This window comes from Neolamprologus multifasciatus, chromosome 16 (assembly GCF_963576455.1).
Source record: "Neolamprologus multifasciatus chromosome 16, fNeoMul1.2, whole genome shotgun sequence".
NCBI classification, from domain to species: Eukaryota; Metazoa; Chordata; class Actinopteri; order Cichliformes; family Cichlidae; genus Neolamprologus; species Neolamprologus multifasciatus.
Window position 1 is genome coordinate 6961354 of NC_140454.1, and position 26444 is coordinate 6987797.

The 26444-nt window shown below is 38.4% G+C and overlaps 3 protein-coding genes across 3 annotated transcripts; 1 reads left to right on the top strand and 2 right to left on the bottom strand.

Moving 5' to 3' along the window:
• Positions 1-1490: 1490 nt before the first annotated feature.
• Positions 1491-2645, bottom strand: LOC146500148 (olfactory receptor 1-like). Its single transcript, XM_085134853.1, has one exon. It carries the CDS (start codon positions 2461-2463, stop codon positions 1516-1518), a length of 948 nt encoding a protein of 315 aa, XP_084990979.1. The 5' UTR covers positions 2464-2645; the 3' UTR covers positions 1491-1515.
• A 13347-nt stretch (positions 2646-15992) lies between these two features.
• On the bottom strand, positions 15993-25340 carry LOC146500149 (olfactory receptor 6N2-like). The gene has a single exon (XM_085134857.1). The coding sequence runs from the start codon at positions 18207-18209 to the stop codon at positions 17310-17312; it is 900 nt and encodes a 299-aa protein (XP_084990983.1). The 5' UTR covers positions 18210-25340; the 3' UTR covers positions 15993-17309.
• LOC146500150 (olfactory receptor 13C2-like) lies at positions 20348-21306 on the top strand. Its single transcript, XM_085134850.1, has one exon. It carries the CDS (start codon positions 20348-20350, stop codon positions 21296-21298), a length of 951 nt encoding a protein of 316 aa, XP_084990976.1. The 3' UTR covers positions 21299-21306.
• Positions 25341-26444: the final 1104 nt, after the last annotated feature.

A 26444-nucleotide genomic window follows, 5' to 3' on the forward strand; every position in this document is an offset into this window, starting at 1 on the left:
CAGACACACAACTCTCATAACTTGTAGCACAACTTATCATTTCCATATAAGGTGTTGATGGTTTATACCTTGGTTCTTCCTTGGAACACACACAGCATCTACTCCTTGAAAGAGGAACAGTCATACTCACAGAGGGATATGTTTTTCAGATTATCATGTTCTAGGGTGGTCTTGCTGTGATGAGTGTCTGTCCCACTATGGTTCAAATAAGCCTGTTATATGTGTTATTGTCAGAACAGGTGATCAATACACTAAGGAAAAATAAATTTTCATTATCTCTCTCTACACATTAAAATATCATATGAATCTCTAAGATAATTACGGTAAGGTAATCGGTCTGATAAAATAACAGCTATGATGACTAATTGGGTTGTTATAATACTACAATTTCAAACTCGATACATATTAACCAGGAAAATTCTTGATACCATATTAGATATTATGGGGAAGATTCTGAACCCACCCTGCAACAACAAAAGTAATGGCAAAGATGTCATATCATGAAAAAAAAAGTTTAAATTTTCATCTACTTTTCCCAATTATATATTTATTATAGTTAGATCTGACAAAAGAAAAACTTAAGATTGAGTTTAGAAGTTTCATTTGTTTTACAAATTATTTATATAAGTTAATTGCAGACTGTGAAGGTAGATTTTATAACATATCTGTCTGTAAAGGTGTTAATATTTTTCATGAAATGGTAAAATATTGTAGTTTCATTTCAAAACATTTGACATGTTTTTTAATGTTCTCTTGTTAATAATATTGTGGATTTATGAACATTTCTACATACATCTGTTTGGTTAATAACTCACACTCACCGATAAAATGTGACAAGTGGTGAAGATGCAGGTCCTTGGGCAAAAGTTACAAAGTGTTACCACTCATTCCTTTAATGGAGAATCTATGTTTCACTATGTTCCACTAGCATATCGTAAATGAGAATTAGCAATAATGTAAAAATGAAGAAATATAAAAGTTTAAAGACATTAATCTGAAAATTGATTTAATTACCTATCATTTTACCTGTGGCAGAATGAATATGTTTATGTTAAAACAACTGCATACATTTTTCATTAATTGCTTCTCCAAAGCTCCTAGGTTGTAACCAAAACTCTGTAGCTCTGAAACTGTCGATATTACATCCTGTTTAGATGAGCATTGTACGGAGCACTGCAACATACAACTTAAAAAAATAAATGTGTGAAATGAATTAAAACTATGTAATTTATTTTGCTTAAATATGTTTTCTTTAAAAAGATTGATTACTCTGTTAGACTTGTAATTATGAGAAACTAAAGAAAAACTTGTTGAGGAATAGTATATTTAAAAAATAAAGTTAGAACATGTTTGTCCTATTATCAATATGAACTAAACCTACGAAAAATAATAGCAATAATTTATGAATAATTAAATGAGTAAAGATGACATTTTTATGTTTTACTTTTTGATTATGTTAAATGAAAAACATTTTCAGTAACTTCAGCAAACTGATTACATAACAATTACGGCACATTAGCATTCATAGTTAATACACGTAATGATTCTGGGATGACAAAAGAATCTTTTTAGCTGTTTAGAAATTTCCTTCATTTTGAGCCCATAAATGAATGGATTAAACAATGGATGATAGAGTAATAATTGTAATGTCATTAGTAATCGAGCAACTTTTGGAAAATCTGATTCCACTCGAGCTATGCCTACATCATAGATACTTAAACAGGAAATACTGATTAAAACTAACAGATGGGGTAAACAGGTCTCTGCAGCTTTCTTCCTAATTTCTTTACAACTTTGATATGAGATGATAAAAATGTTTGTATAAGTGAAAACAATGAAGAGCAAAGGAAGTATTATAAGATCTATTAAAGCAACCACTCCAAATACAATAATTAATCTTGACCTTACACACTGAAGAGTGTAAACTGCATTATTACAAAATATTCCCTTTAAATTAAAGTTACACAATGTTGCTTCAGCACTCCCTATTGCTTGGACTGCAATATGAAAAGCAGGTATAAGCCAAGATACGACCAGGAAAATGATCACAGTAATTTTGTTCATGATAGTTGGATATTCAAGAGGTTTACAAATAGCCACATATCTGTCATAGGCCATGGCTTCCAAGAGAAAGAACTCTGAACTGCCTAAAGTGTAAAACATAAAAAATTGAAAGAGACAGGCTGAATATGTTGTGACTTGTTTTTCAGATAAAAAGTCAATCAGAAGTTTTGGATAAATATTTGTGCTGAAAAGGAGACAGTTCAGTAGCAAAGCTGCAATGAAAATGTACATAGGCTCATGAAGGTTTTTATGAATCCAGATCACATACACGATGGTAGAATTACTGCATATTATTATAATGTATAATGTAAAGATAATACAGAAATAAACATATCTGTACTTGTTAACTTCAATGTATCCATCTAGAGTTACATATGTGGTATTTAACTCCTCATCCATGAATTAAAAAAAATAAAAATGCTACAAAACAAATATAGCAGCATAATCAGTTATGCATTTTATGACGACATAAAATCAAAATTGCACTAAAATGCAACCTGTGTTATGCATTATGTCTGTATTATTCTTTTAAATATATCAGAACTTCAAATACAAGTACACTCATCAATCAAATGCATATAGTGAATCATATGTATGTGGGCTGAAGAAGAGTTTTATTGGTTTGCTTCAACCTTGAGGGAGCTGAACTGTGAAAGTCGGTTACATCATTGTTCAGCCTCTTTTACTTGAGGATTTAGTAGTTACAACTAATGGACAGTAAGTTGCAGCTAACAAAGACAATGATCAGCCAACTTCTATTAATCTAGTATAGAATTTTAAAAATGTAGCAAGATTTTATTGTTGAATGTATCCTAGCTTTTGTGCACTCGGGGTCATATCTTATTCTATCAGGAGTTTTTATTTGGTTTCCATTTTAGGTGGTGTGGTCTTATGCCTTGTGTACATTTTCAGTGTAAAAAAACTTGGATAACTACCATACTAAATAATAATAATAATCATAACATAATAAAAATAACAAAAACAAGGACATCAAGCTTATGCATTACAAATGTCCAACTTTTCATACATTGTTTTATTTATAGCCTATAAATAAAGCCTATATATATATATATATATATATATATATATATATATATATATATATATATAGAGTTAGTCTAGAGCCCTGTATATATACACACACACACTGTTACCTTCACCCTCCACATCTTCTCCAGCTCTACTCTGAGCCCTGAGTTCCTTGTGTTCCTTCTTCCTGATGTTGCCGTACACATCGATCACTACGGCCGTTTTCTTCTACTTGTCTACCACTGATAGGTTTGTAGCATAAACCTATTCGCTGGAACGCTCAGACGATTCTACTACACGGTAAAGCAAGACACAAGCAGGCAAAGTCCTTTATGTTTCTTGTATACAAGGAAGACCAACTGGACAAACGCCGTTCCTTCGCTTGACCCCAGTTGCTCTTGTCTGCTCCCTCGTAACACTGCTCTTTTATTGAGGTTACATGAATGAGATGAGATGTTAGTGTGTTTTGCATATTAAGTTTGCTTAACACCTGGCTCCACTAGGACCCTGCATACACACCATGATGGCCTGGAAAACAAGATCTATAAGTTAAATCAAACTTCACACTTGCAAACAATTGTATCATAAGAGTAATAAAGTATTCAGCATCAAATACAAGTATCATGTTCAGGTTTTCTCAAATCAGTAAACCATAATTATTGCCATAATTCACCCCATGGATCATCCCATGTGGTCAGTCAACATTACTGTAATCAGTGACTTCCCTTAGACAAAGTCACTCCACTCATTTATCACTATGAGCTCAATAGTGGCCAGCTAATGAGCCCCATATTAAACGATTCCATAAACACTGCATCTCCCATTTGTTTTCTCATGTCACTTGTCTGTCTCTGCTGAATCCTCTACACGCACTCTTAGAAAAACAAACACTAGCCACACACGTGGACCCTCCTGGTGGTCAGGCGCAAGTCGACAGGATCCAGAGGTGCTACAAAAAGACCATAAAGTTAACCATCCATAGTTGCGAAAAGAAGTGACACTGGTTTCAACACAGGAAATGTCTCACATGTTATTCCCATTGTCAAAGTAATCTTTAACATTTCCCCAACAACATAGTGGAATTGCATAACCAACATATAGCCTGTAAGCATAGTTTCCTCCACACATAAACCCAGGAATCCTGTGGTAGGAAAACATTAACACATGATTAACCCTCTGCTGTAGAAAAGAGAATGGAAATGTTAGCGCTGCACAGGTGTACACACTTTCTCACAGTGATCATTCATTCTTTCATTCTTTCTTTGCTGATAGTGGAACATATCGTCGCATTTCGTTTCCACCTTCAGCAAAATGATGTCATTTCAAAAAGAAAAAGAATTTAGACTGGATTTTCTCGCTGAATCCTTTTGGACAGGAACTTGCTTTCTGATTGTCCCAAATAAGTGACTTTCTCCAGAGCCGTGTAGCGCTTTTGTTCTAATCGTGCAGATATGCTGAAATGACAGAGATGATCAAACAAAACTTTCAGTGCACTGTGAAAGTATCTAAATAAAAAGACTTGTTAAGTCATGACACATGTTCCTCATCTCAGGAGGGTAAATCATACCAAACCTAATTGACAGGCTCAACTTTGCAACAAAAGAAAAATCATTAGCTAGATTAATTCCAAAACATCCATCCATTAGCTGTACAACACACAACATAAGCCTAATGTCTTATTAGATGTGAGTTTCTTCCCCACGTCTGTGCTTTTCACTCATTTGAGTCACAGACCCATTTTACTCAGTTTCCCTTTTCCCTGTCATCATAAAACATGTGACATGTTGTCATGTACTTCACCAAACAAGTTTGTTCTGACGTATTCAGAGATGTGTATCTGGGTGCAGGATTCACCCGTACATCAAAACCAGGAAACAGAGTTTTTTTCTTTAGATTCTCCACTCTAACAAACTCCAATACATCCCATTCACTTGTACTAGAATTCAATCACCTTTCATTAATCTAAAAACAATCAACTAATTTGCATATCAGCTATTAACCCACCAAGTTGACAGGACAACAGAAATGCATTTTCAAAATATTATCACAAAAGAGAATTCCCTCATACAGTAAATTACTTGTGCTGCATCAATCAAGCTGAAAGCATCTCCCAATTTACTATATTAACAACCAAATTTATTGTCTGATCACTTGTTGGTCATACCAGAATCTTTTCCCCCCCCCCCCCATAAAAGTTGTTGTCCTGTAACCTGGAGAGTTAATTGTCAGCATTGTATAAATTTAGCATTTGATAACAAGTGTCTGTTAAATTCACACTATTTTAACACTGATGAGAGATAACAAGCTGATTTTCATTGCATGTGTGTTTGCGTTATTAGGCAGGTTTAATCAATGTCTGTGGAGCTGCATATCCAGCAGGGCATGTCCTTAAAGCTGCCTTTCCTTCACATTTCTCTGCTATAATATGATAATGTCTTATCTAATTTGCTATGAGTCCACTGATCTTTGCATCACTTTCCATCAAACTAAGTGACTTGGACAAGATGATAAACAGACTCACATGCTGAAGATGCTGTCTAATCTTCATGAGCTCTCTTGTATTTGTAAGCGTTAGTAGAATTAATACATTTTCTGTTTGTGTGTGTGATTTCGTATATGTTTCTCTTTAGTGTTTCAGACTCCTTCACAATTTTCCCTCTTAAGCAGTCAGTTTTCTTTTTCCCAGGTTTGCTAACCCAAATTTTGATTTCCCACATTAAACAACAGCATTCCTCTGTGTTCTCACCTACTCCTCTCACTCTGTTGTTCTCTCCCACTTCAACAGTCCAATAGCAGGCAGTTCTCTTTCAGCTTTGTCCTGTATTCTCCACTGTCTCTTCTTGCCATTTTACTCCAAAGGTGGCAAATGTCAAACTCCGACAGTCTCCTTAAAAGTTTTCTTCACAAGCACAGTGAAGTTGCAGCTTGTTGAAAACACAATGCCATTCATCCAATCAGTCGGGATGATGGATTTTCTTTTCTTCTCTGATATTGTTTGTTGGGTCTCTCTGCTCAGGACTTTTGCTGCTGTCTCTTTATCTGCCATGTTATTGCTCTTTGGAACTGCATTTCTTGTCTTCAGAGAGGAGTGAGAGCTTGCTTTTTTGGTCGAGGGACACATGGCGCTGTAAATAATTCAGCCAGAAACTTGGCCTGAACTTTTCCAGTGATGTTAACTTATAACTTTCTTCCGACCGCTGCATGTGGAAAATTAATCCAGGTCTGCTTTTCACCTGAAAGTGAAAAACTAAGACATTTTCATTATTCACATTACTGCTTAAAACAACACGCATCTCTCTCTCTGTTTTTTTTAACTCTCCTTTCTTAAAAGAAGATAATGAGATTGTAGTTGTTCTTGGCTGAGAAACACAAAACCTTTTTCCTATTATTATTTGTCATCTAAAATGTAAATTTTGTATATGTTTTTTTTGTTCTTTTTTCCACCGCAATAGCTGGTGACCTGTAGAATCACCGCTCTCACAGTTGGAGACAATTACTGGGAGACTCTTCTCGTTTGGCTCTCAGCAAAGGCGGTCGCACTTTTCTCCTCTCCTCCTTACCCTTATCTTCCCTGCTTAGCCTCTGTGTCCTTGTCTTGTCTCATGTGCATTACTTTCCCTGGAACAGTCTCTCACTGTCGTTCTCTAAAACCTAAAAGAGAATTATGGATTTGATCAACTGGTCTCTGAATGCTATTGACACCCTTCTCTCAACGAGATGTCTGGGCTCGGGAGAGCCCGAGTGCCGTGGAGGGACTTTCCCTGCCGGATGCACGATGGACGGGTGGCAGAACTGGAGGGTCATGTGCCTGGCGGGACTGTCGATTGAGGACGCTGAAGATATCTACCTATTCGGAACCATGATAACAGGGTTCTTGCTAATCGGAGCTGGCATGGCCCTGACTTATCGGAGAATTGAGAGAGCGGAACCGGCTGTTCAAACCCCCCCAAGGCTGCCCGCTGGAATCGAAGCGACGGGACGAGGCGCGACCTCTCACAATGAACGCAGCATGGTTAACACCTTGGAGACGCTTACAGCTGCTGTGAAGGCTCAAAACAACACCATTGAGCGTATAGTGGGATACATCAGAGAGGTCCCTGCTCAAGATGAGACCCTTGAGCGAAAGTTGGATCACATCGCAGAACGGATCACTGCAGTTGTGAGGTCTCAGAATCAAAAGAATGACAACACCACGGAACAGAAATTTGATACCATCATGGGGAGGCTCGTGGCTCTCCAATGGGAGATCAAGAGACCAGTGTCTGAGTGTTAAAGAACAGCCTTGAAAATTCTCCTGAGCTGCTCGCATAAAAGAAAATCAACAAAATCGACATCATAATGCGGGCACCACCACGGCGCCAGCTGCAGGCCCAAGGCTGAACCCGGACAAACACTCCCTGATAACGACTGTGTGATGACTATTCTTCCCATCCAAGGCCACCTGGATTGGCTGGAGGACTGTTTACTTAGCCTGATAGGGCGAAGGACACTGTCTCAGCTGAACTATGGACACGCACAAACATACACTTACACTGATAAGCACTCACTCATCCCCCCTCCCCTTCCAACGCCTTCGATGCTTGTTGCCTCCTGGGAACACGAGGCGGGTCTGGGCCGTGCGTGCTTTGCCCCACAGTGGTAAAGACTTTCATATTCAATTCAGCTTCTCCATCATGTAGTTTTCAGCTGCTTCATACAGGGTTCAGCATATTTAATTATTGTTAAAGGTGTGCTCTATATGTCAGCAATGGCTCATATTAAGATGACAGTCTTTCAAACAGGTCAAGTGCCTCTATGCACGTAATTAGTTAAAATATTTACCTATTTTACTTCATCTCATATGACATTGTACTGAATTTGAGCAACCCTAAGCTTAATGCAGATTACTGTTTTCAATTGGTCTAATCTATGGTCTGGAGCACAAGCTGTTGTTGATCAGGGCCATCTAAAGAATAATCTAAGCAGGTTGTTTCCTAATGAAAGCAGTGATGGGCAGGTGAAAGCCATTCACCAGAGCATGTCTTAACTGCTGCTGGTGTGGGCTGGCCTTCTCTGCACGCTCTCCAAGCTGCTGTGTTTTCTGAAAACTCAAAATCACATTTTTTATAAGAATATAAATACGTTGCGCTGCCGGGAGCTTATTCTTGAATGAATGTGTCGTCTCCCTGTGAGGCAGCCTTACTTGCTCGGGAACCCATGATAACAACAACAGCTGACGTCACAGACCACGTGTTCTCCTCCGCACCCACTCACACAAACACAACAGCAACAACAAAAAATAAAAGTCCTATTGTCCACCATAACTGGACTCCGCGGAACTTCTCAACACCCCAATGAGCGGCGGAGAATTTACTACAGCACCCCACAAAGCGGTCTGTATTTCTCCCCACTAAGACGGCGAACCAAAAAAGTTTGAACTGCGCAACTCTGCGACTTAATGCTTCTGTACTAAAACCACACTGAGCGGCTTTGTACATCGCCCCACTAAGACGGCAAATTTTATCCCCACTAAGCGGCCACGGACATCACCCCACTGAGCGGCGAAGACGTACAGTTATAGAGTTGGACTCTTTAAACTTACTCTGTGTTGCTTAGCGTGTAGTATAGCCTCGAATCCCGTCATTTATCGAGGAGGAGAAAAAAACAGACAGCTAATCCACCGGCCCGATGACGAATTCTCATGTCTCGGGACATTACTGCAGGAACTTCTATAAGTCCTGACTGACGTCTGTTGTTCGGCGTCTCTCTTTTTTCCCCTCGATGAACGTCGATCCAGAGCTCTGGTTCGAAGGAATAATTAATGATAGGTTTGTAGCATGAACCTATTCGCTGGAACGATTCTACTACACGACAAAGCAAGACACAAGCAGGCAAAGTCCTTTATGTTTCTCATATACGAGGTAGACAAACTGGACAAATGCCGTTCCTTCGCTTGACCCCAGTTGCTCTTGTCTGCTCCCTCGTAACACTGCTCTTTTATTGAGGTTACGTGAATATGCATAGGCTCATTAACATAGGTACACACGTGAACCAAGAGTACCGTCTGTGTGTGTGTGTAGGTATGTGTGTGTGCGTGGGGGGGGGGGGGGGGGGACAGAATGTGACCCCATAAACGACTTCCCTAAACTTGCTGGTCTGGAAGTCCAGCAGTCCATCAAAACAAAAGGCACTTATACTAAAACAGATATAAATGAGTTTGCTATACCATATATTAGCAAGAGAAGATACGGCCTCTTCCCATGACCCTAAGATGTTAGTGTGCATGCCAGAACACTCTGGAATGCACACAAAGTCTTTGCAGACTACTAAGGATCACACATCCTATCACTACACAGTCCATTATACACCTCTAAGCATATATGGTTAAATATTTCTAAGCATAAATGACAATCAACAATATAAACCTGACAACCACCACTATGTCCGGCTGGTTAGCCACCACCATTTTGTCTGTCTGTATGTTGAAGTCCCACAGGAACTTAGCTCGGTCATTCTCCACCACCCTAGGGGGCATTTCCCATTTTGAACTTGGGACTTTAAGGCCATATTCGGCACAGATGTTTCTGTATACCATGCCAACCACTTGGTTATGGTGTTCCACGTATGCCCTGCCTGATAGCATTGTACACATTGCTGTTATGTGCTGGATTGCTTAGGGGCATCTTTACACAGCCTACCCCCAGCCTCTATCAATCTTGTGCTCAGAGCTTGTTCCTGTGCTGCTATGATTAGTGCCTCTGTACTGTCTTTTAGTCCAGCTTTGTCCAGCCACTGGTAGGATTTCTGGATGTCAGCCACTTCCTCTATCCTCATGTCGTTCTATGATGGTGCCTCCTCTTTCTCGGGTTTCTGCTGCCTGAGGTATTCACTGAGCATGTGGTTGGTTGGGGTCATCTTCCTGATGTATTCATGGATGTTTGCTACCTCATCCTGGACTGTTGTTCTGCAGAGCAATGCAATCCCCTCTGGTATGCACCAAGTTGGTCAGGGATTCATCCTATAGCAAGATAATGACCCGAAACAGTCCAAGTCCAAGCTATGCCAGAACTTCCTCAGAAAAAAAAGAACAAGAGGGTAAGCTTGAAAACATGGAGTGTGTTAAGACCGAAAAGGCCAGGCTTTGTGTGTGAACTCAAGTACAGACGTAGACGAAGGAAAGATTGACGTGGATACATTTATTTACAGTGACTAATTTGATAACAATGAATAGTAATTTTGCAAGAAATTCTGAAGGCTGAATTATGAAGTTCATTCATGAAAGTTCATTATTATGAACTATGAACTGTGAGGTTGAGAACTATGAACTATGAGACAAAACTATGAAACGTGAAACCTAAACTATGAACTTTGGCTAGATTCAAAAAGTCCATGAACGGATCCTGGGTGGAAATCCAGTGAATCACGGCCAGTTGGTTAAACGATGTTGTAATGGCTTATGAGTTGCAGGTGAAGACGTTATGGGAGGAGGGAGTCCAAGGGGTCCGGGTGAGCAATGATCCAGAGAGAGTCCAGAATGTACGTGATCCAACAGGCTGGCAGTGAGGCAGGCAGGTGGAGCGCCACAATGATGGGAGTCTGACCTGATAGCAGAAAACCAGCGTCCAAACAGAGGTGAGTATTGTTCAGTATTGTTGTGAGTATAGCTGTGAAGCATGATGACCAAGTGGGTAACTACGGCAGAGAGAAAATACTATGAAATCAGACGTAGCCGTGCCATTCCAGGGCTTGGTTTTAGCATGGGAGGTCTAGCCAGGACTCTTATACTGGGTGGAACTCGAACTTGCGATTCCCTTTCCGAAGGTGTGTAGTCTTACTACTACACTATCCAACTGCATGAGCAAAACCACAAAACATTAAAGGATTTAACGAGAGCTTGATGGCCTAGCACTAGGTACACGGAATCTGCACAAAGACGTAAACACTAGGAGTGCAATGATACTCGTATCGATATTGAACCGTTCGATACAGTGCTTTCGGTTCGGTACGCATATGTATCGAGCAATACAAAATGTTTAATTTATTTTATCAACTTTCCTTCTGACGATGCTGTCTGTGTTGAGCGCTCAGTGGATCTGCGCTCGACAGCGCAGCCTAGGTGGAGTAGTTGAACGCAGATTCACTGAGCGCAGGGCAAGCTAGAGAGACAGAAGTTAAGCTCTCCTTGCAACATGGCAAATTGAACCTCCCCCACCCTCATTCAGATGTGGCGTCTGGAACTATTTTGGTTTTCATGTGACGTATGACCCTGAAGGTAAGCACGTCATGGACAAAAGTAAAAGAGTATGTTGGATGTGCCACGCAATGCTCAATTACATTGGTGGGAACTAGTGTGTTAGCGCAGTTTGCTCGTTAACGTGTTGGCCGTCCGAGCTACAAGCGATCCGCGGTAGCTCGTTAACGGAGATTTGCCGTGTTGTGGCGTTAACGTCATTTCAACAAGATTAACGCTGACCGCACTAGTGGGAACACAACGAATATGACTGCACATTTACTCCGACAGCATCCTAGTGCAAAGACAAGTGGAAGCAGACAAAAACAACAAGCACGCATGCTACAAACTTTACCCGAGTCATTTAGACAGCCGTTAGCACATGATTCTCCTTATGGGGACCTGATATGTTTAATATGCTGCTGAGAATATACCCCAGAAGAAGCGTATAGTATAGCTTTTATTTTGGAAAGAGCCATTTCTCTGTAATAAACTCTCTTTTCCAAAGATGAGTGATTTCTCCATCAGATATATTTATTTCTTTTAGTACTTTGTTGTTTCAGCAACATTAAATTTAAAAACTGTACTTTTGAGTTAAAATATATATTTATAATTTTAATAAATGACAAATTAAAAAGGCATGAACATTTTTTTTTGTATCGAAAAAATATCAAACCGTGACACCAAAGTATCGAACCGAACCGAACCGTGAATTTTGTGCATCGTTGCACCCCTAGTAAACACACAGCGCAGATCCGCGGATCAGAATCAGTGAGATGTCGCCTTTCTCACCGGTCGGGCCTGAAAGCCGACAGCTCGCTGATTCTAATCTGTCGGCGGGTCCGCGCTTTGTGTTTACGCCCTTTTTGAGCTGATTCTAAAGCTGTTAGTTTTTTCTCTCTCCAAACAATATTGACCGAACCAGCAGCAAAAGAGGATCCAAACTGCGCTTCACATAAACATCGTTATGAATTCACTCTGACTTTTACTGTTTTGCTTCCACCTCGATAAAATCACACTTCATGCACAGCTCTCTCTCTCTACTTCAAGAACAGTTTCCCGTCTAAAAATCTGTTTTCTGCATTATTCGCTTGCTTGTTACGCACAAAGTCTACCGTTGTTTACAGCGCTGTGGGCCACTGTCTTTTTTTCCTTTTACATACTTCCGAAAAGAAAACCTAATTTCTGCTGTTTAATACTGAACAAATTTGAACTTTTTAAAATTATGTAAAATGCAAAATGCTCAGCTGTGTCTGTAATAAAACCGCTGTAACGTCAGAGGTAACGTTCATATGTTGATTAATGGTTTTCTTTCGTTTTTGATGTACTGCAGAATATTTTTATAAAATCCCAGGCCAGGAAAATCACCTTCATGTTTTACTGTGTTTTATCTTCAGCTACTTTGACACAAAGGCATCTGCTGTGATGCTTACACCTTTGATAAAGTCTTGCGAGTGTCAGCTTCCTTTTTATAGATACAAAAATCTACTGATCTGAATTATAATATTTCTGACTGTCAAAATTTCCCAGATTGAAATCGAATCGAGTCAAATCGAATCAAATTGAATTGAATCGAATTGAATCGAATTGAGTCGAATCGAATAGAATTAAATCGAATCGTGGATCAAATCAATTCGGGACCTTGTGAATTGGAAACGAATCGATTCTAGAAATGAGTGACGATACCAAGCCCTAGTTAAGATGTGCTGCTGGTGAGATTGTTGAACCTTTGTATCCTTAAAAGAAATATATTCAGAGCACTGGAAAATGACGACAAACAAAGTTTGTTGTGGTTTTTTCTTTTTTTTGTGTGTCTGTGTGTGTTTTTTTCTCCATCATCTGGTCCTCTTCATGGCTGCCAGTATATCATCGTATCTGAGGGTTTGTAAACAAAAGACCACTATACCTACATTAGTAGTAGTTAAGTTAACCGAAGTCAAAGTTCTCTGGTGTCGAATATATTTACTAATATAAGCTTGAGAAGCTTAATGGTCCTTTGCAGCATCTTTGCTGTTATTTGGACTGCACTTTTCTGGACAGAGATCTGGGATGTCCTTCACTACCCCAAGTCCTACAATTACTATGTGAAACACTGTTTCTTTCACCCTCCACATCTTCTCAAGTTCCTCTCTCAGCCCTTGGTACTTCTAAAGCTTCTCATGTTCCTTCTTCCTGGAGTTGCTATTACTTGGTAACACCACAGTACATCTATCACTACAGCTAGTAGACCCCATTCCAATAAGACTGCTTAAAGAGGTTCTACCTTAAATTATACCTCAGTCTTAAATATGGGCTACATACCACAGGCCTTTAAAGTGGACATGAAACACTTCATTTATAGAGGCTAATTTACATGATGGAGCCCAGCTCTCACAAACTGACACAGTGTGTGTTGCTGGATTTAGGAAAATAGTGCTTAAAACGCTAACAAAGCTGATTAGAGTCCATGAGCGTCTGGCAGCACAAATGAACACCACCATGAGGGAGAGGTCGCCACACCACATGACCCTGCTAAGATGAACAGACATATGGCTCAATACACAGAAGGGAATAAGCAGGAATTCCAGAGAAACAACACACCAGCTACTGGTACAAGGTACCCAATACTGCAAGACCAGGCTCAGCAACTTATGCATCACCTGGATTGACAAGAAAGCCTATGACTTGATGCCCCCCACACAGATCTTGGAACACATAGATTTGTACAAGATAGAAAGGACACTAAGAGCCTGAATCATAAAATTTGATGGGGATGTGGCAAACTTCAAGCCTATAGCACAAGTCGCCATCAAGTGCGGGATTTACCAAGGAGCTGTCCCCACTCGTGTTCTGCATATGCCTGAAACCCCTGAGTCATTGACAGTAACAACATCGGAATGTAATTTGTACTGGAAAAATGTAGTTGGATGTACCTGGGAATCCCACAAACAAATAACCATGAAGAAACTTCTAGGAAAGCCAGTCTCCAGCAGTGTTGACTGCCTATTGCCTCTGGTCCTCTGGGACTCACCCTTTGGCAGTGGGCAACCCATCTGGGCCTTCCTGATAAAAAATATCTAATATAGTAGAATAGAATAGAATAGAATAAACCTTTATTATCCCATGGATAACAGATCTTTACATAGATTGTTACATAACTGTACACACAGTAGCTTTTTCACATTTTAGTTCAAAAACCAGAACCTCAGAGATACAGACTTCATCAATCTTAAAAAGTGAACATTTGAGAAATGCTACAGCCGAAACTTCACCCTGGCCACTTTCTCTGGGCTAATTAAAACAATCATAAAGGGAGGGCATAGTTCACCAACTAGGCAGTCCTCTCCAGAGTTTATTCACATTTCTGTTAAAAATATAAAACTGTAAAATCATTTAAAAATAAGTCTTATTATCAAGTGCTCTAACATTAAAAAGACTGACTTAGCAAGGTGAATGGAGGTGGCAAAGAAACTGTAGGTTGTAGATCAGGGGTGTCCAAACTTGGCCCGCGGTCCATTTTTAATTGGCCCGCAAGTAATTTTATAAATAGAATAGAATATGGCCCGCACTTCAACTTTTGCTTGAGTGTATTGCACTTCTTAGTTTTAACACCAGGGAGCTGCTGTTGATCAAGGCAGTTGCTCCACCAAAAAGCACAATCACAGAAGAAATTTACCCCCAAGTTACTAAACATGGCAGAACCAAAGAAGCGAACGGTAGAAAGTGAGTGCAGAAAATTTCAGACACGGTGGGAGAGTGAATATTTCTTCAAAGAATTCAAGGGAACGTGTGTCTGTTTGATCTGCACTGAAACTGTGGCAATTATAAAAGAGTATAATGTACGACGTCATTATGAAACCAAACATCAGGCCTATGCATCCTACACTGGAGAGAGCAGAAATTAAAGCAAAGGGTAGCTCTCCTGCAGGGTCAGCAACAGTAGTTTTTTCATGCTCAAATTGTCCAGGAAAAGGCTACAATAGCCAGCTATGAGGTCGCCCAACTCATCGCAAGACATGGCAAGCCTTTTTCAGATGGAGACCTCATAAAACACGGCCTCGTTAAAGTCACCGAAATAATGTGCCCAGAAAAAGTGCAGGACATGTCCAGAAATCCAGTTGTGCGACGCATTGAAGACTCGTTAGCCAACATATAACTGCAACTGTCTGATAAAGCTGTGCTTTTGATTTTTACTCCATCGCATGCGATGAGAGCACCGATGCCACAGACACCGCACAGCTGCTATTTTTTTGCGGGGAGTGGACGAGAGCGCGAGCGCTTTAGGTGAGTAAAAAATATATTCCACAGTACCCGTGTGTTAATGTGCAGGTACACATGCTTATCAATATCAATAATGCACATCAATTCTGTCACTACCCTGCTTTTGCGCACCAGTTTCTCATATGCACAGCACAGGCACACGTAGTCAGCTGATCTCATCTGATGCAGATTTGCTCCTGGATCCAGTAACATTTGTCCGGATTTTTGGCACGAGTGACGTACGATCAGCACCGCAGCTGGATGGCCCGATTTACATACCCAGCGCAGCTGATACTCACCAGAATAATTTACTAAAATTATATGGACTCCTGTTATTAAGTCCAGTTCAGTCTGTTAATGTTGATAATCGTTTCAAACGAACGTTAATAGGTGTGTTGCTAAGCCTAATAACTTAAATAACAAACTTGAAATTTACCCGTCCTATTTTCCCCTCTGTACTGTAAATCTTCTGTCTAAGAAGAAATCTGCGGCTGCTGTTCTGAGAATGAGCTACCAAAGCTTATTCTGAATAAATCAATAAAGATCCATTTATGGAAAGCTGTGATGAAGGTAGTTTTGTCTTTAATTATATTCAACAATATAACACATTTGACCACTTTTAAGTGATTTTTCTAACTTTAATACAGTAAATTTAAGGTTATATACCTAATTTCTAGTAATTATTCCCGCCCCTCCTATATTTTTATGTATGTGGCCCTCAGTGAAAAATGTTTGGACAACCCTGTTGTAGATGAACAACATTTAAAAAACTGGATGAGACGAGAGATTCCCTACGCCTTGCAAAAACTGTCCTATTAGTTATTAAGGCCAGAATACCAAAAACATCATTTCAGGGTTCAAGTCCAGCTGTATTGTATATCAGTCTATTATAATCAACAGGTATAGTTGTTCATGTCTGAGGTTTTTGTTTGTTTGTTTGTTTTTGTTTTGTGTTTTGATACCGCATTCTGTGTCAGTGAAGGGCCTGTACTATTTCTTCAATTGGTTAATACTCTGCGTGGAAGCCTGGCTGGTCCTGAAGGCCTCTATAGATTGAAATCATCTCAACAGAGACTTCAGGTTACAGACCAAAAACAGTAAAAACCGACCAAATAAAGGATCCTTTCCAAACAAGAAAGTAATAACTAGTAGCTAAACTACATTTTCTTGCACTCCAAAGAAAACAAACTGGAAAAACTGCATTATAAATAAACCCAGACTGGCATGATAGCTGTACTCGATCTCATGTTACTCTACTTCATCCCTTTTTCATTTCTCCTGAGGTTGTGTTAGTATCCATTAAGAAGGATATTCACATTTGATTTCATTGTGAAAATCAATAGGTGCAATCACATTAGATGAAACTTTTAACAAATGTATTATTAAGAAATATACATGAGGAGACTGATATCCGAGATTCATTTTAATATCTGTTTACTTTTCATTTTAGTTTTAAATAATGATCAATTCTCAGTTATAGGAGGAAAACATCAAGCCAGTTTTTGAACATCAAACTGTGCTGTAGTGCAGTTCAAATGATCCTGTGCTCTATATTTAAAAAGAATAATTAGAATACAACTACAGAAAGTAATATTTTTAATAATTAATCTAAAAATTTGAATGACAACAGAGTAAAACATTTTTAATAGTTGCAGAAGCTGAAGAATCAGTTACTGCTAAAAAAAAGGTGATTGTCTTTAGTGTTCGTCAATTCATAAAAAATGAGTAATAAAAAAGAGTATAAATTAATAAATTGGTTTGCTTGCAATTAACTGAACAGTATTTTGAGGTGTTTAGAAATTTCTTTCATCTTTAGTCCATATATGATTGGATTGCAGAGAGGGTTATATGTTACAAACTGCAATGTCATTATAAAACGTGCAGTTTTAGGAAACTCTGATTCCAGTCTAACTATAACCATATCATATGTAAGCAAACAAGAATAGTTAATTAGAACTAGCACATGAGGCAAACAGGTTTGTGCAGCTTTTTTTCTGACATTTCCACAACTCTGATAGGCAACTATAATTATCTTTATGTATGTAAAAAGTATAAAAAACATAGGACAAAGTGCAACATTAAATAGAACAACCATACCATATATAGATAATTCTCTTGAATTGACACAATAAAGATGGTTGACCGAATTGTTACAAAAAATACCTTTCAGAGTAAAGTTACAGAGTGGTGTATTTGCATTTCCTGCTATTGGCACTGCAACCTGAATAGCAGGTAAAAACCAGCACAAAAGCAGGAAAATATTGACTCTTGTTCTTCTCATCATAGTTGGATATTGCAAAGGTTTACATATAGACACATATCTGTCATAAGCCATAGCTGACAGCAGTAAGAATTCTGAGCAACTTAAGGCATAAAACAGGAATACTTGAAAGAGACAGGCTTGATACAAAATAATCTGTTTTTCAGATAAGAAGTCAATCAAAAGCTTCGGGTAGATGACAGTGCTCAAAATAACAGAGTTCACTAACAAAGCAGCAATGAAAATGTACATAGGCTCATGAAGGCTTTTTTGAACTACGATAAGCCACACAATAGTGGAATTGCTGCAAATTATTAGAACATACACCATAAACATGATCACAAAATAAAGATAACGGTATTTCTCCACTTCCACGTGACCACTGAAGGTTATATATGTTAGATTCATTTCAGCATTTGTGAAGATCAGAAACTGAACTAAAATGTAAAACAGGTAGAATATGTAACAAGCAGTGTATATAAAATATTTGTTTTATGTAGATTGTCTTATTGATACCTACCTAAACTTGGTGTGTGTTCATTTTTTAAAAGTGAACAACTCAAGTTACATCAACTATATAATGAAACTTCAGTCTCTATGGGTCTCATTAAACCATCCACATGGACTTGCTACTATGTTGACCACTTTAAGAGAGTATTAGCTGTTAGACCTTACCTACATGGGTGCACATTCTTTTTTTATCTTCCTAACCACACTTCGCACTTTGAAAAAAAATAATTCAGCGTTAGGTGCACTAAACACAACAAACCATGCGATTCTCATAAGTAATAAATGTATTTTAAGAAAATTCTATTGCTTATAGGAATTTATTATAGAGAGCAAAACACTTGGAAAAGTTAGTAAAAAAGTGTGGGCTCTAAATAATGGAACTGTCAGGATCTGACGGTGCCCTGACCGGTCGACCTGCCAGTGTGTGTATATTTGTGTGCGTGTGTATGTGTCTCTCCTATCACCCTGTCTTCCCCTCCGGCTCTGCTGTGTGTTAGGAGGTAACCTAGCAACAGGCTACCTCCGACCCGGAAGTGCTGTCGCCCGGAGCTGCCGCACCTGCAGCCAATCCACCAGCTGCTGCCCATCAACGACAATCTTCAGCAGGGCTACTTAATGGTGTGGCTGAGCGACAGACAGCGCTGGAGTATTGCACTAAGCCTGGTAGTGTTTTCGAGTCCCTAACGTTATAGAAGTACTGTCAGATCTTCATATTCATTTTGCTGTCGTGTGTGTGTTCACCCAGGGATTGACGGAGGATTTACGGACACAAAGGAAGCACTTGGAAGAGAGACGGGCACTCACTACCACGCACGGGCTTACATGGAAGGAGGGACGCACTATCACCATCGTTGCACATTTTGAACTGTTGTTACCTTGCTGCACTGTAAATAAATGCACTGTCATTATTTCTGAGCTCCGCGCCTGAGTCCACTCTTTAACAACTGTGACAGGAACACTTTGGTTTTGTCAGTCTATTCTGCCACAAAGAAACTACACCCTTTATAGAGTTTGCAATAATAGGCCCAAATTTGTTGTCATTGCTGAGCTTTTTGGTGTGTATATTGTGGTTCTTCCTTAGCGGATTCAATCATTTTCCATGCAGTAGTAGCCTCATGAACAACCCCCTAAGCACCCTGATTTTGAATGACCAGTAGTAAAACTCGAAGTACTGCCAAACAACCAAGTAATTTGGCCCGCTGCAATGTTGACAAACGTATTCTAGGCCTTTTCCCATTCCAAATAAATTTAGACACCACAGAGTGTATATCCTTAAAGTAAATCAGAGGAGGGAGGAGTGGCAACATGAATAAAAGGAAATTAAGACATAACAGTATGTTCATTTTGACTGTGCTGAGGCCCTAGTCTTAGTGTTAGGTGTGTGTTAGGTAGAGGACCCGAGCTTGAAGGATAGACCGCCCGCAGGGGCCAGCGCGGGAATTTTTTCCATGTATGCTATATATAGGCTTTATTTATAGGCTATAAATAAAATAACGTATGAAAAGACATTTGTAATGCACAAGCTTGATGTCCTTGTTTTTGTTGACGTTTTTTTTAATTATTATTTTTATTATTATTATTATTTAGTATGGTAGTTATCCAAGTTTTTTTTACACTGAAAATGTACACAAGGCATAAGACCACACCACCTAAACTGGAAACCAAATAAAAACTCCTGATGAAATAAGATATGAACCCGACTGCACAAAAGCCAGGATACACTCAACAATAAAATCTTGCTACATTAAAATTCTATACTAGATTAATAGAAGTTGGCTGATCATTGTCATTGTTAGCTGCAACTTATGATCCATTAGCTGTAACTACTAAAGCCTCAAGTAAAAGAGGCTGAACAATGATGTAACTGACTTTCACAGTTCAGCTCCCTCAAGGTTGAAGCAAACCAATAAAACTCTTCTTCAGTCCACATACATATGATTGACCATATGCATTTGATTGATGAGTGTACTTGTATTTGAAGTTCTGATATCTTTATGCTGCTATATATTTATTTTGTAGCATTTTTATTTTAATTCATGGATGAGGAGTTAAATACCACATATGTAACTCTAGATGGATACATTGAAGTTAACAAGTACAGATATGTTTATTTCTGTATTATCTTTGCATTGTACATTATAATAATATGCAGTAATTCTACCATTGTGTATGTGATCTGGATTCATAAAAACCTTCATGAGCCTATGTACATTTTCATTGCAGCTTTGCTACTGAACTGTCTCCTTTACAGCACAAATATTTACCCAAAACTTCTGATTGACTTTTTAGCTGAAAAACAAGTCATAACATATTCAGCCTGTCTCTTTCAGTTTTTTATATTTTACACTTTAGGCAGTTCAGAGTTCTTTCTCTTGGCAGCCATGGCCTATGACAGATATGTGGCTATTTGTAAACCTCTTGAATATCCAACTATCATGAACAAAACCACTGTGAGCGTTTTCCTGGTCGTATCTTGGCTTATACCTGCTTTTCATATTGCAGTCCAAGCAATAGGGAGTGCTGAAGCAACATTGTGTAACTTTAATTTAAAGGGAATATTTTGTAATAATGCAGTTTACACTCTTCAGTGTGTAAGGTCAAGATTAATTATTGTATTTGGAGTGGTTGCTTTAATAGATCTTATAATACTTCCTTTGCTCTTCATTGTTTTCACTTATACAAACATTTTTATCATCTCATATCAAAGTTGTAAAGAAATTAGGAAGAAAGCTGCAGAGACCTGCTTACCCCATCTGTTAGTTTTAATCAGTATTTCCTGTTTAAGTATCTATGATGTAGGCATAGCTCGAGTGGAATCAGATTTTCCAAAAGTTGCTCGATTACTAATGACATTACAAATAGTGTTCTATCATCCATTGTTTAATCCATTCATTTATGGGCTCAAAATGAAGGAAATTTCTAAACAGCTAAAAAGATTCTTTTGTCATCCCAGAATCATTACGTGTATTAATGCTAATGTGCCGTAATTGTTATGTAATCACTTTGCTGAAGTTACTGAAAACACTTTTTAACATAATCAAAAAGTAAAACATAAAAATGTCATTTTTACTCATTTAATTATTCATAGATTATTGCTATGATTTACTGTTGGTGTATTAAGTCCATATTTAGTCCAAGATTATTTTGTAAATATACTATTCCTCAACAAGTTTTTCTTTAGTTTCTAATAATTACAAGTCTAACAGAATAATCAATCTTTTTAAAGAAAACGTATTTGAGCAAAATAAATTATTTTAGTTTTAATTCATTTCACACAATTCTTTTTTAGTTTTTTCAAGTTGTATGTTGCTGTACTCAGTACAATGCTCATCTAAACAGGATGTAATACCTACAGTTTCAGAGCTGCAGAGTTACAACCTAGTTACAACCTAAGTTACAACCTAGGAGCTTTTGGGAAGCAATTAATGGAAAATGTATGCAGTTGTCTTAACATAAACATATTCATTCTGCCATAGGTAAAATTATAGGTAATTAAATCAATTTTCAGATTAATGTCTTTAAACTTTTATATTTCTTCATTTTTACATTATTGCTAATTCGTATTTACGATATGCTAGTGGAACATAGTGAAACATAGATTCTCCATTAAAGGAATAAGTGGTAACACTTTATAACTGTTGCCCAAGGACCTGCATCTTCACCACTTGTCACATTTTATTGGTCAGTGTGAGTTATTAACCAAACAGTTGTATGTAGAAATAAAAAAAAAAAAAAGAAATGTAAAAATGTACCAATCTCATAAACCCACAATATTATTAACAACAGAACATTAAAAAACATATCAAATGTTTTGAAATGAAAGTTCAATATTTTACCATTTCATGAAAAATATTAACACCCTTACAACAGATAGGTTCTAAAATCTACCTTCACAGTCTGCAATTAAATTATATAAATAATTTGTAAAACAAATGAAACTTCTAAACTCAATCTTAAGTTCTTCTTTTGTCAGATCTAACTATAATAAATATATAATTGGCAAAGTAGATGAAAATTAAAAGTTCTTTTTTTCTTTTAGTGATATGACATCTTTGCCATTACTTTTGTCATTGCAGGGTGGGTTCAGACTCTTCCCCATAATATCAAATATGGTATCAAGTATTTTCCTGGTTAATATGTATCGAGTTTGAAATTCTAGTATCATAACAACCCAATTAGTCATCATTGCTGTTGATATTTTAATGTGTAGAGATTGTAATGAAAATGTATTTTTCTTTAGTGTTTCCTCACCTTTTCTGACAATAACACATATATAACATGTTTATTTGAAGCATAGTGGGACAGACACTCAGACTTTGACTGACTGGACTCTCTCTCTTGCTGCAACGTGAATAAAACTCACTTCAAAGACACTCATCAAGTGTTTGCATTTTATTTTAAAAAGTTCCACGACAAGATATAGGTGAATATTCATATCTGTGCATTCCCAGGTGCTGCCAGCTAAATCTAAGTTTTATCACTCCCACTTTTCCATTCAAGCAATCTCCACCACCAGCATCTTGGCTCCGGGGGGTCCTACTGTAATCCCTCTCATAGCTTTGGTTCCGTTCCACCAAGATGGGGAATTGAATTGTAACTGCCAAAAAAACTATCTACTCAGTCATTCCCATGTTTATTCAATTTTGAATTATGAAAAATATCTGAATATAATAACCTTTTTGTTTTGACTGTCAAGTTTACTTTATTTATATAGCACAATAATCAACAGAAGTTGACCAAAAGAAGAAAAAGGACACTTACATTTACATTCCAAGTCTTAAAGACATCCAGTTCCTAAATATATGGTTGTCATTAATATGTGCTCAGAATTTTCAAATTGATGATGATTTATTTGATAAATCAAGACACACGGCTCTCTGCCATATAAGCTGCCTTTATAAGTTAAAAGTATCAAAATCTGTACTCAGCGTCAGTAATGCTGAACCTGTGTTTACTTTGCAGGGACTTAACTCAAAATACAGCTTTATTACTGAACGGGGAAAAAAGATACAAGACAATGCTAAACTAAACTGGGAAATTCTAATGCTAATCTAATCTAATTACTCAGGGAAACACGGGGAGAGATACGCAGCCATGAGGGAGGACCAAACTGAAAGAGACGCTGACCTAAATACACAGAGGGATGACAGGGACGTGAGGACACACACAACTGATAGGAATAACCATAACGAGACAGGAAGCTAGACTAAACGGAATGAACATGGAAACATGCGCTAAACAACAGCAGCACGTTTAAGCTTGATCAGCTGTTGTTAGAATTCATTTAATATTACTTTCTAGTATCAGCTGATGTTTGCTGGAGCCACAGCCGTAAAAGCTGCTTGTTATGATGTCAGTTTGGATATCTGGTGAGAGGGAAACACGAAGGTGAAATCAAGAGATGTCCTTAAGTGGTCATCTGATGTAAACTGTGTTTAGAACTCATACATATATACCAACAAGACAGTGTACATCACTGTCACAACAATGTTTGTTTTCATTCAAAGGCTTTATGGTTTTTCCTATAATGCCTGGTGGGCCTGTCTCTAGTCAAAATGCCCAGACCGATTTTTTGTCCCAGTCCAGCTGACCAGGTGGTCAAGGCGCAGACTCAAGGCACATCATTTTCAACCCCCCAACGGTCTTTCGCTACTCGGGTTAAACATGATAGATAAGTCACTTAGATAACTTCTAAATGTCAATGTTTGGTTTATTTCAGTGTCTGATTTGTTCCTGAGTAAATCGGTTTTGGCTCAGATTAAAGTTCAACTTCATAACTAGACCATTTTATTTAATACTGAAGTCTTACTTGGAGAGCTGTCAGTATATTTTGAATTTCACCTGTTATATTATGAAAATGTTTCCTCTTGAATTTAACTATTTTTTAATGTTAGATTTAATTCAAAGTCAGCTGTTTAAATAAGAAATATGAAATTCAAAAAAAGAATTGTCCGATTTCCTCCATAAGAGAGTAGAACCGCTGCAGTGCAGACCTCCAACTGAGCCATCTTACGTCATTATAATACACAACATCTCTGTATTCTGGATGTTGAGTAGAAGCTGTTGAAACTGGCGGTGGTACAGGGCTTTGGAGCGAATATAATTAATAGCCTTTATCACCAGTTTCATAACATGGTCATATTTTAAATGTTTAGCACAGAGTACTTGTTGGTGAATAATACAGTGGAGTTTTATAGCTTTACGTCCTTCTTTGCTGACTTTGTTACAGACTAGGGTTGTTAATTCCTTAGTGAGTACTTCAGGCGTCAGAAACCCAAGAAAGAAGAGGAGCAAGGAGAAGAACCATCATGGAAGGATAGGCCCCTGCATGGGCTGGAGATAGAGGAAGTGGCTAACATTCACCACTTTTGCTTTCTCTCAGCATGAAATGTGGTAGTGGTATTTGTAGTGGATCGATAACACACACTCACATTGTGGCTTGTTTACATGTACTTGTCTACAGCTGACCACATGACCAATTGCTAGATGACTTCCTTCAGCTACACCAGGGGTCAGCAACCCTGGGCACGCGTGCCTCAGCTGGCACGCCAAGGGTTAAGTGATGGCGTGGCATGCAGTGAAATAATGTGAGAAGGTGTATTTAAAAGCCAGCCCAGTTTATTTTTTCTTTTTACGAGTTTAAATAGCAACAATCCACTGGTAAAAGTTCAGATAGAGCACTGGACTCACCAACACGCCTCAGTCACACACAGAGAATCCAGATCATGGGAACTGAAAAAGTCCCGAAGAATAAAAGTTTTGTTTAAAGGGATCTGGAATACCAGGCCAATCGTGGCAGGAGCTGGAGCTGCAGCACGGGGTTCAGTAAGTTGAGAAACCAGACGCAGCAATCTCAGGTTTTAATAATGTTCACGGCGGAGATTTAGCCTAAGAGGGTATGGGCAGTGAGGCTGAGGACCATCATCAAAGCTGACCACAAGAACCAAGCAGGCATCAAGAGGATCCAGGAAATGCCAAGACACAAAAAATCTTGGGAATAATCCATGCCCTGGTTGGAAAACAGCAGAACAATTCGGAACAAGACTGCTTTGTTTACCCCTGTGACGATGACGCTTTCGCCAGGAAGGTAGCGTGGGAACGTGGTACAGGTACCCTGCATTATTTATTAATCTAATTGCCCTGTCTTGTCTGCTTTATAATTATTGTTTGTGTATTACTTTTGCATGTGTTTCCCCAGACCTCTACTCAATAGCTCATATAAGGTAATAGTAAAGCACAGTATAATATGTGCAGTGCTTTCTGATTCAAGATTTGCTTTATTTTTCCAGTGCAAGTTTCCCACTAACATAAGTAATGTGGGGTTTCCAAGACACCTGGAAAACTCTTTCTCTTATACCACAAATCCAAATGTCTTTAATTCTTTGACCCTCTCATGATCTTACAGTTTATTTACTTGACCACATCCCCACTAAACTATTTAAACCTATATCTCATTAATTTAATTAAGTTAATTGTACAAGTCACCATCAAATTCAGGATTTACAGAGAAAATTCTTTGTCCCCACTACTGTTCAGCATAAGCCTGAACCCCTCAATAAGCTCATCAACAAGACTAGCTCCGTATACTGACAATGGAATGAAGCCATTGTCAACCATCCTCTACTACCTACATGGATGATATCAAGTTATATGCCAGGAGTGAATAAGACATCAGTTGAGTTATCCACACCATTAGGATCTACAGACATGATAGCACAATATCATTCGGACTGGAGAAGTGTAATTGGATGGTAACTAAGAGTGGGACAGTAGTCAGAACTGAGGGGATTGCACTATAAGAAGGCAACACGGCAGACATCGAGGATAGCTACAAGTACCTAGGAGTCCCACAGGAAAATTGGTTGGCTGTAGCTCAGAAGGTAGAGCAAGTCCTCTACTGATCAGAAGTTTGGTATTTTAATTTGGGTCCCCCAGTCTGCATGCCAAAAATCCCTGAGCAAGATATTAACCCTAAGTTGCTCTATGTTGCATCCAGAGGAAAGTGCTCGTGTGAATGGGTGAATGTGGCATGTTGTATTAAAGCACTTTGAGTGCTCCAGGAGAGTAGAAATGTGCTATATAAGAATCAGCTCATTCACCATTTACCAAATGGAAACCATAAAGAGGCAATTA